At 36.0% G+C, this 12,204-nt stretch overlaps 1 protein-coding gene across 1 annotated transcript; it reads left to right on the top strand.

Annotated features, from left to right (window-relative positions):
* The first annotated feature begins 10,915 nt into the window (after nucleotides 1-10,915).
* On the top strand, nucleotides 10,916-11,951 carry LOC110902143. Its single transcript, XM_022148872.1, has 2 exons — nucleotides 10,916-10,988; nucleotides 11,329-11,951. Exons 1-2 carry the CDS (start codon nucleotides 10,916-10,918, stop codon nucleotides 11,949-11,951), a joined length of 696 nt encoding a protein of 231 aa, XP_022004564.1.
* The last annotated feature ends 253 nt before the right edge of the window (nucleotides 11,952-12,204 follow it).

The raw sequence follows: 12,204 nt of genomic DNA, 5'->3' as shown, positions 1-12,204 counted from the left end.
AACCAAAAACCCCCCACCATAGGGCCCCACACACCACCTTCCGAATTAGTCCGCTATAGGGCCAACCAACCTCCAAACCAGTCCACTTCACCTCACCACCTCCATCGCTGCCCCACGTCTGCCTCGTCGTCTGGATTTCAAACCAACACATCCGATGGTGTGTTGGAGATCTCTTATTTATAACCTCACTCAAATGTCAGCCTTATTTCTTTACTTCTAATCTTGTGTTTGTGGCTAGGGGTGTAATTTTTTGACACGATCCAAAAACATGACTCGAACCTAACACAAAATTTACGGGTTTAGGTTTAGTCTGAATGGGTTCGGGTCAGTTTCGGAGGAGAGTGTATCCCAGTGTGGTGAATTCCGCTAGTAACTCATTTCAAGGATTCGTTGACCGATAAAAAAATAAAGCGGTATATAAGAGAGAGATTTTCAACTACAACTTGATATGTGTGTGTATATATATAGAGAGAGAGAATTTCTTAGAGGTTGTATATTATAGTACATTGAGTTTTTTAGTTGTACATTCATAAAACTAGATTATTAGTGGTAGTTCTGGTGGCTCGATTACGAGCATGGGGATGTAGATAAAAAAATCCCTTAGCGATTGCGTATGAGGAAATAACTGAAATACGGCATTATAAAAGTAAACATTAAGAAATACGTAAGTGTATTTAAAAAAAAAGAAGTAAAAATATATCATATTTGACGAGATTCGATTTTGAATAAAATTTGCATAAACATCTAGATGGCACGTAAAGAGAAACACATAAAGTTGGGACAAGTCGATTTTAAATACAAACACATTGCAATGATATACAAACCCGACCCGAGCCGAAATAAATTATTATGCACTATAGATAAACACTCTAAAAAATCCCGACCGTGTGGAAACAAAAATTATGGGTCCACCATCAACGGTACTATTTTTTAGACTAAACTTTCATTTTGCTCCCCGTGGTTTGGTTGTTTTAATGGTTTTGCTCTAATCATTTAAAAACAGTCATTTTCCTCCAATAGTTTGATATGCTTTTCCCAGTTTGCTCCCCGCCACAAACTCAGTTAATAATTTCAGTTAGAGGTGAGGTTAGTTCGGTAATTTTACATATGCCTATTTAATTTCTACTTATTATTAACTCAAAGAATCCTTTCAACGTATATAGTCTCTCTCATCTCTTTCTCCCTCTAAAAACAATTAGCTAGCCATCAACATCAGGCATCAGTAACCACCATACTACCACCGCCTTCACTAGGGATGGGATTGGTACAATACCCGTACCTATACTCGTACCAGTACTGAAAATACCGGTACCGAATTTGAATAAAACTAGGTATCAAATACCGTACCAAATATATAGCTACGGTACGGGTACTGGTACGGGTATTTTTGGTACAGTACCCGCTTGGTACCATTTTGTTTTTATTTACTTTTTGAGCACTTATACGAGTACTAAATAGGTAAAATTGACATGAGTACCAATATAGTACGAGTACCAAATAGGTAAAATTGGTACGAGTACCAATACGATACGGGTACCATATAGGTAAAATCAATACGAGTACACTATAAATACCATAATATGAAATAAAACATAATACAAAAAACTTTTAAAGGTATACATAGAATTCGGTACCAGTACCCGTTTTTACCCGTACCCGTACCCGTACCAATACCGAAAGTACCGAATACCAAAATCAATAAAACTGGGTACCGATACATGTACCAAATACCTAAAATCGGTACGAGTACAGGTACGGGTACGGTACGAGTACGGGTATTTGGGAAAAAAAGCCCATCCCTAGCCTTCACCATTATCAGCCACACCATCGCCTGCCACCACCGCCACTGTCACCACCTGTCATTGTTCTCTCTCTCTCTCTCTCTCTCTCTCTCTCTCTCTCTCTCTCTCTCTCTCTCTCTCTCTCTCTCTCACACACAGTCACACACACACAAGAGCATAACCATCTCAACCAAATCTGGCGAGTGATTAGGGATTAAACCCATATCAAATCAAATCCGACGTACTTACCACTACTAACCTGCTCCGCCCGGAAGTCCTATCGTCACCGTCGTACCACGCTTTTAGGGCTTCGAAATCTAATCGGAACCCTAGCTGCCATCGCCGGAGGCGGTGGCTAGGTCTCCGAAACACCAAATCAACTCAGCGAGCTCCATTACTCGACCGGGAGAAGTAGAATGAAGGGGGTGACGCTGCCGTCGGTGTTACCGGTGATTGTGGACAAGCATTGCGAAAATCCGCTTAGGGTTGATGTTGGTGAAGATAAGCAACAAATGGGATGATGATGATGTGATTAAGAACAATTGTGAGAGGATCTACTGGTCTCGAGTATTTGGCAGTGCACGGTGGTGGTGGGATTAAGATCCGTCGCAGCATTAAGAACTGGCTGAAGGGGGATTGTCTTGGCACTGCACAGTGGTGGTAAGGTGGTGACGGTTGGTGGTGGTGGTTGTTGGTGGGAGAGAAGAGAGAGTGTAGAGAGAGAGAAGAGAGCAGAGAGAATAGATGATAAGTTTATGGGTTTTGTTTTATTTAATTATTATATATAATATAATCTTTATTTGTAGTTTTATGAAAATACCCTTAGTTTTATATTTGAAGTTACCAAAATAACCTTTCAGTTAACAAATAATTTGGATGGAGTTAGAGACGGGGAGCAAAATGTGTAAAGCATATTAAACTATTAGAGGAAAATGAATGTTTTTAAATGATTGATGCAAAACCATTAAAACGACCAACCACATGAAGCAAAACAGAAGTTTACTTTTTTTAAAAGGTTATGGCCATTCCAACTACAACTTGATATGTGTATATGTATAGAGAGAGAGAATTTTTTAGAGGTTGTATATGATTGTACATTGAGTTTTTTGGTTGTACATTCATAAAACTAGATTATTAGTGGTAGTTCCGGTGCCTCGATTACGAGCATGGAGATGTAAATAAAAAATCCCTTAGCGATTAGGTATTAGGAAACAACTGAAAAATTACAGCATTATAAAAGTAAACATTAAGAAATACGTAAGCGTATTTAAAAAAAAAAGAAGTAAAAATATATTATATTTGACCAGACTCGGACTCGATTTTGAATAAAATTTGCATAAACATCTAGATGGCACATAAAGAGAAGCGCATAAAGTTGGGACAAGTCGATTTTGAAAACCATATACAAACACGTTGCAATGATATACAAACCCGAACCGAGCCGAAATAAATTATTATACATTATAGACAAACACTCTAAAAATTCTTGCCCTCGTGAAAATTTTTTATGGGTTCCCCAACAACAGTACTTTTTTTTAGGAATACCCCTGATTGTTTGATGCTAACACTTAACTCAGTTTAATTTTAACAGAGTTCAAAGATATTTACGTCCTTTTGTATTTTCTACTTATCAAAAACTAATCAATGTTGTAAAAGAAGACGATTTGAATACATGTGTGTATATTTTGCTTCCCACGCACTTCCTCGGTTATACCGCTCCATGATCATCCAGGAATGTCTGTTTTGAGTAAGGTCTTGTATGGATCCTTGCATGTGAAAGATTTTGACCGGGTTGAACCAGCTTGCATGTGAAAGGGACTTTCTCGAACTGCATGTCTTATTCTAGAACTTATCAGACTTTAGTTAAGTGCGGTGGCGGAATTAGCCCAAAAATTTAGGGATATCCTAATTTTTTTTAGGATTAGGGGTATCCTTTATATAACAGAAACGGAGTTTAGAGGTATTTTTATACTACGAAAATGGAGTTAAAGGGTATTTTTACACTACGTAGACGGTGTTGAGGGGTAGCTCGTGCTACCCCTAGTAAGCTTCTAAGTCCGCCTCTGGTTAATTGTTAGTACCATAGTTTGTTGCAAATTGAAATGTTAATATCTTAGAATATTACTTTACACTATTAGGGGACCCGGGGTGGGGTATAATATCCCCGTGATAATTGAGTTTCACGCGTGATACAATCGAACAAACCACCGCCACCCATCAATTTCCACGTGTGAAACATAATTCCTGTGATAAACTTAACGCGTGAAAAATGGAAGATTGTGAGGGAATGTGAGGGTTTATTGTTGGGTGTTGTGAGTGATGGACATTTTCACTAAGACCACCCGTGGTGGGCGTCATTTTTTTTCAAAATTAACCCTCAAAAACGCCCGATTCCGCCCGCATCCCACCCCCTTCGGCGTTATTTGGCGTGTTTGGGCCTGAATTTGGTTTTGGCGTGTTTTGAAACACGCTGAACGAGCAAATGATGGACCAATGGGAACGAGTTGCAACGGCTAGATGTCAAACGACTATATATATTTTTTTAACCTCTCACCCATATATATAGAAAAAGTATATCGTACATTACGACTTAACGTACTTCACGTACGAAAATGTGCGTGATTTTTTCTATAACATGCGTGATTAATGTTTTCAATATGCGTGATTATTGTGTTTCAACATGCGTGATTTTGGATTTTTGAGTTATAACGTGCGTGCTTTTAAAATGAACGTGCGTAATTACCTGTCGTACGTGATGTACGTTAAGCCGTAATGTACGTTAACCTTCCTCTCTATATATATATATACACACACACTTCTACAATTTTATAAACCAAATCTCTCATACAATACTACCATTTTAAAGGCGTCATTGGAAGAAAGAGTGAATAATGCACGAGAATTGCATTACGAACCGTACCATTCCGCGTTAACGGTTGATTTGGTACAACACGCATGGTCGGTTCGGTTTATCCCACCTGAGGGTGAAGAAGAAACGGAGGACGAGGAAGACGAAGTTGGCGAGGATGAAGAAAGTGAAGACGAAAACTAATGTATTTTTTTTTAAATTTAGTCGGTTTTTATTTTTTTATCTGTAGTATTGTTTTTTTTTAATTTAATGAAGTATTTTAAGTTTTTTAATTTAATAAAATAAATAATTGTGTAATGATTGGAAGGGGCGTTATTGGGCATTATTCCCACTACGCCACTTTTGCAAAAACGCCCAATAGTGCCCCCATGCTTACTTACTGGACTGCCACATGGCAGAAAACGCCCCAGGGTGGGGGCATTATTCAACAAACGACTACGCATGGTCTAAAAAGGTTGTGAGTGATGGAATAATGGTTGATGACATGTCGGAACTTGATTGGATGTTATGAGTAATAAATGGATGGTGAGTGATAACCACCTCTACCCCCTAGCATCTCAGGTTGTTACTTTCCACGAACTACAGGGACTAATAATGTAATTAACTCTTTGCTATAAAATCCCATATTGGATTCCCAGAGCAGCAACAAGGAAACCAAGAACTAATATGTTATATTCGTCACTCATGTATGCTTTAGTTTAGGGGTGCAAACGAGCCGAGCGGCTCGCGAGCTACTCGAGATCGGCTCGAGAAAAAGCTCGAAACGAGTCGAGCCTTATCGAGCCCGAGCCGAGCTTGAGCTTCAAAACAAAGTTCGTTTGTTTATCGAGCCCGAGCTCGAGCCTCGCATGTGAAGCTCGTTAGGTTCGTCGAGCCTTATCGAGCCTTAGTGTAAACGAGCCGAGCTTATTTAAACTTGTTTAAAAGCCGACCTCGAACCTAAAAATAAGCTTATTTAGTAAACGAGTCCGAGCCCGAGATTCACATATCGAGCTCGAGAGCCTAAAAAGTCTATTATCTATATTATTTTTATTTAATATACTAATTAATAGATAATAAACGACCCGAACCCGAGCCGAGCTCGAGCTTTGAAAACAAAGCTCGAATCGAGCCGAGCTCGAGCCCGGGCTCTCATAAGTTAATCGAGTTCGAGCTCGAGCCTGGTCGAGCTCAGGCTCGGCTCGGCTCGTTTGCATCCCTACTTTAGTTGAGGTACCCAAAGTTGACATACCAACGTATCACCCTCTTATCAAGTTCTTCAAAAAGCCCACATGAACACTACTATAGAAAACCTGGCCCGAAGAGCCCATGAGCCAGCCCACATTTAAAATTGAATCATATCACAGTGAAATATATGAGAGGTCGCAATTTCCACGAACTACAGGACTAATAATGTAATTAACTCTTTGCTATAAAATCCCATATTGGATTCCCAGAGCAGCAACAAGGAAACCAAAAACTAATATGTTATATTCGTCACTCATGTATGCTTTAGGTGAGGTACCCAAAGTTGACATACCAACGTATCACCCTCTTATCAAGTTCTTCAAAAAGCCCACATGAACACAGAACACTACTATAGAAAACCTGGCCCGAAGAGCCCATGAGTCAGCCCACATTTAAAATTGAATCATATCATAGTGATATATCTGAGGTCGCAATTTCAAGCCATATAGTTTTTAATGGATTGATTTGGTGGTACTTTTGAATGGATGGATCTGGGTTGTTTTTGTCTGTAACGGGTTAAAACATTTTTGGGGGTGTGTTTTCAGACCACATTTTATGTTCAGTGTTTGAGTCGAGATTTGTTCTAAAAATGGATAGCAATAGTGTTACTCAAGTTGATTTGCTAATTCCACTTTTACATACAAAGACTTTTCTATATACTTTATTCTAAGTATTATGTTTTAACTTATCACCAGTTTTATTAAGATTTTGATTAAACAATAATTACTAACTATTAATGTTATAACAATAACATTATTGTTATTTGATGTGTACCCACGTTCATTCCCATTTCCTTGTTCCATGTTTTCTAATTGCACAATTAGCACATGTTGCCATCCACACCACTCTCCCAAATTCCATGAATATTCCTTATTATTTGGCATATTCCTTTTAATTGTTTGTTAGTTATTATTAGAGGGAGGTAGTTTTATATTTCTTTGTAAGCCTATAAATAGGCAAGTATGTTTAGTGTTTTGATTATGAATGAAAAATATTAAAAGAGAGTTTTCTCAAATCTTGTTTCCTACTATTTTCTTTTAAGGTTAATCCACTCAACGGATTATTTATCCCAAATCTGATTGGTTCATAGCAATTGGTATCAGAGCGGTCTTGATCCACACTTATGGACGCTCACAATGGAACCAGTCGATGGTTCGAATTGAGTCAATGATTGTTGAGATCATTGATTTTCTCAAGAACCGACCTCTCGATTGTTACCACCCGCCCCGTCAATCGCTACCGCCTCACCATCACCAACAACTACCATCAAACCTCCACCACCAACCGTTGTCACCACACCACCTCCATTAACCGTATTAGTCACACCGCCACCAACCCCACCCCTACGTCTTCTATTGTTGTTCAAAACCCAGCCCCGAAACCAGCATCAACACCAAGGCAAACCGTTTCCACCGCAACATATCGGCCCATTTACACATCATCAACCACACCAGCAACAACCTTCTCCACCTCCACCATTGTTAACACCCCATTCACACTAGAACTTCAACCCAAAATTGTTTCAAAAATTGTCACCATACACACCAACCCAAGTTCCAAAGTTCCTTACTGTTGAGACCACCAAAGCCTAATACCAACTCATCAGCCCGCAAAACCGGATCATTTACACGTTTCGCCCCACCATAAAAAACGACGACTATGATTTCAGCTACGAAAAAGATGAAATTCTCATTGTGCATCACGACAAACGAAAGACGCGAGTGGCGCCCACCGTGGCGTCTCGTTGAGACCTCACCAAATGCAACCAAAAGAATCGAATGGCGACCACCTTGGCAAACCCGTTTCGTCAATGGAAGACAAGAACGTTTTGAAGCGCGCGGGATTGATGTGTACCCACGTTCACCCCCATTTCCTTGTTCCATGTTTTCTAATTGCACAATTAGCACATGTTGCCATGCACACAACTCTCCCACATTCCATGAATATTCCTTACTATTTGGCATATTCCTTTTAATTGTTTGTTAGTTATTATTAGTGGGAGGTAGTCTCATCGAACTCCGATTGACTTCATTCAAACGACATTAGAACCGTCTCATCGAACTTTACTATGTGAGATTTTAGGTTTTCACTTTTGGATTTATAGGTTGTAGATTTTAGATTTTTTGTTTATTATCATTGTGTTTTTATTTATCATTGTTTCTTTTCTATATTTGCATCATTGTGTCTTTTTTGCGACTCATTGTGTCTTTTTTTCTGGACATTGTTTATAACCAAAAAACTCCTTATAATTTTTTTCAAAAGTCAATAACAAGGTTTGAAAAGAAATCCCAAACACCCCATTAGATAGAACAAATATTACGTTTCAAGGTTTATAACCAAAAAATAAAGAGTCCCTTTCGTTTAAGATTTTTATTACGGGGTGCAATATTAATTAAAAAACAAAATATTGAAACTACAAATACTACATCAACAAAGGAAAACTAAACTTATTTTAAAACGTACTTTCGTAATAAGAGATTATAACCCAAATATAATTATAAACACCTATCCTAGCCAAAAGAGCTGCTTAATCGTTTATTATATGTTCTTCCAAAGGCTCTTTTTATAATCATTTTCTTCATTCTATTTTGATTCCCATTCGATTTGGGATGGTAAACCACATATGAGACTTTAGCATCAATAAAAAAGTTGCAGTGAAGTGTATATGTTTTCTATTATAATAGTTACATCTTTAAATTTATAGTAAATTTGTGGTTTACATCTTTATTGTATCCATATATACACAATTGTCTAAACAACATCACGTCTTCGGAACTTAGTTGGATCATGCTGAAGGAGAACATACACATTTTAATATAATTTACCAAATGAAGAAGATAAACAGGGTGTGCCCTTTATTGCTCTGATTAACTGCTGATTTACTGTTTGAGGTATGCTGATTTACTGTTTGAGGTACTGTTCATTGCGTTTCTTTTTTAATATAACAATAATAATTTTCAACTTTATTTAATTTAATATATTTTGTTTTAAATGGAAAATGTTGTAACATAGTTCTCAATTTTTTTATGATATAATGGAAAAGAAATCTCTTGAATATGTGTATGAATTGATAGTTAAAATCTATAAATACTATGTATAATTGGTTCGGTTATCCCATACACCATAACTATAACCTAACCATAATTTCGATTAATCGATTTTGGCTTAACACAATCAACTTGAGTGTTGTATTTCCTGCCGTATCGCGCGGGCACCCCACTAGTCATTACATAATAACGTTATTTTAAAACTACAATGTTATAAAAATTACTCTAGTAAATTCATAATCACTCTAGTTATTTGAATCATTCCAACGATAAAAACTCTTTATATATATATATATATATATATATATATATATATATATATATATATATATATATATATATATATATATATATATATATATATATGGGAAGGTCCATTTGAGAAGAAAATTTAATTGAGAAGAAAAAGAATAAAGGGTAATTTTGTAAAACATTAAATATCTTTTTCACTTATCTCATTTATTATCATTTTTAACCAATTAATTAGTCATAAAGACTATTATCCTCCACACTAACTTTTTTGCCTACACACATCAAAAGTTATCCTACATATTTCAAAATTCATCCTATACATTGAAATTTATTCTACACAACTCGTAATTTATCCTGCACTTTAAATTATTTTATTTTATTCTATTTTTTTGAAAAAATATATATTTTGAAGATAAGTTACAAAAAAATTTAATGTATTTAGCTATTAAAGAGGAAGACTACAAATTAATGATATGTAGATTTACCAATGTACCTTTATAGTAACATTAAATACTTATATTAAATGAAGCAAAGTAAAGCATTCTTATTGGTTTAAATTTCTTCTTTTTTCCTTTTACAAAAAGTTTCTTCTCATTTGAACTCCCCACTATATATATTATATAGTGGGGAGTTCCAATGAGAAGAAACTTTTTGTAAAAGGAAAAAAGAAGAAATATAAACCAATAAGAATGCTTTATTTTGCTTCATTTAATATAAGTATTTAATGTTACTATAAGGGTAATATGATAAACCTACAAAGATCATTAATTAGTAGTATTCCTCCTTAATGGCTAACTTCATTAAAATTTGTAACTTATCATCAAAATATATATTTTTTCAAAAAAATAAAATAAAATAATTTAGAGTGTAGGATAAATTAAAATGTGTATATGATAAATTAGGGGTTGTGTAGGATAAATTTCAACATGTGTAGGGTAAATTTCAAAAGGTGTAGGGTAACTTTTTGATGTGTGTAGTAAAAAAACATTAGTGTGAAGAATGATAGTTTTTATGACTAATTAATTAGTCAAAGATGATAATAAATGAGATAAGTGAAAAATTTTGTAATTTTTTACAATTGTACCCTTTGTTCTACCCTAGATCTCTTACGTATGAGTGGTTGAGATTGAATTTTTTAACTTTGATTTGTCTTTTATTGATTTTAGTGATTAAAAAGAATAAATAGTAGAGGAAGGAACGGTATTTTGAAAATTTAACTTGTGTACTATTATGTCAACTTGTCAAACTAACAATAAAATATCATAGACTACATCACTCTTCATATCAACATTAATTAAGTTTATCTATTTAAAAAAAAGAAGAATTAGTCATAACACATATTTTTTTATACAAAAAATTACACTACATATATAAAAAGAAAACGCCTTCAATATCTCGTCTTAATCTTCATTCTTAATCTTCATTTTTTGTTCGTTATCCTCCTCATTTGAACGTAAAATCCCCAACACATACGAAAATCAAAGAAAAAAACACAGCGTTTACATTCGACAAACGACCAGTTGATTAAAGATTACTTCGCTAAAGCGCGTACTTACCCAAACTTTGAAATTTTTCGGCGTCATTTCCGAATGAGTAAACGTTTATTTTTACGCATCGTTGAAGACTTGGAAAACACGTATGATTATTTCAAACAAAAAGCTAATGCGAAAAAAACACTTGGATTCACCGGTATTCAAAGGTGTACTATAGCTCAACGGGTCCTTGGGTACGGAAACACGATGGACATCAACGACGAATATTTAAAAATGGCTGAGAAAACAACGCGAGATACCTTGGAGCATTTTTGTAAAGGTACATTACTATTTTTTTTATTTATTATTTACATGCATTCATAATTTTTTAACTTAGGTTAACGTTATATTTTTTAAAAGGTGTTATAGAGTTTTACGGTCCCCGTTATCTGAGAAGGCCCCTTGGTCGGACCTTCAAAAAATTTACGAGGTCTATGATGAGCTCTATGGTTTACCGGGCATGATCGGAAGCTTGGATTGTCAACATTGGTAGTGGTATAATTGTCCGACCGCATGGCGAGGTCAACACACACGAGGTGATCAGGACGGACCAACTATTATTCTTCAAGTGGTTGCCTCACAGAACCTTTGGGTACGAACGACTTACTTTGGTGTTGAAGGGTCATGCAATGATTTAAACGTTTTCGAGCAGTCTCCATTGGTAGAAGACTACATATCTGGTCGAGCTGCCAAAGCATCTTTTTATGCAAACGGAAACTACTACCCGCATGAATACTATTTATGCGATGGAATTTATCCAAAGTATTCAATTGTCATGAAGACGTTCAGGGACTCGTACAATGAAAAAAGAGCTCAGTTTAAAAAGGTTCAAGAGTCTTCGCCGAAGGATATTGAGAGATGCTTTGGGGTTCTTCAACAACGGTGGCATTCTTTGAGAAATACTTGTCGTGCATGGAGCAAAGAAAAAATGAGAGATGCTATGTACGCTTGTATAATAATGCATTATATGATTTTGGAAGACAAAGGAAAAGTAATATGCCAGAACTATGTACCGGAAGACGTTCAGGAGTATCCACAAGCAACATTGGAAGAAAGAGTGAAGAATGCACATGAATTGTGGTCTGAAGCGGCACATAGTGAGTTAGCGCTTGATTTGGTCGAACACGCGTGGTCGGTTCGTTATATTCCAAACGAGGGTGAGCAAGAGTCAGATGAGACGAAGAAGACGAAGATGATGGAAATGGCGAAAGCGAAGACGAGAATTAAAAAACAATATTATTAGTTTTAAAAATATTTTGTGTATTTGTTTTATTATTTATGTAATTGTAATTTTTATTTAATTAATAGAATATTATTTGTTTTAAAAATAAAAAAAATAAAAAATTGGGTAATTATAGAAGTGACACGTGGCAGACAACGCCCAATGATAGGACATTATCCCACTACGCCCATTTCTTCACAATGCCCCTTTGCTGACAAGGATGCCACGTGGCAGACAACGCCCAAGGGTGGGACATTATTCATCCAAACCACTA

This window comes from Helianthus annuus, chromosome 13, assembly GCF_002127325.2.
Source record: "Helianthus annuus cultivar XRQ/B chromosome 13, HanXRQr2.0-SUNRISE, whole genome shotgun sequence".
NCBI classification, from domain to species: Eukaryota; Viridiplantae; Streptophyta; class Magnoliopsida; order Asterales; family Asteraceae; genus Helianthus; species Helianthus annuus.
This window is presented reverse-complemented; position numbering and strand designations above follow the sequence as displayed.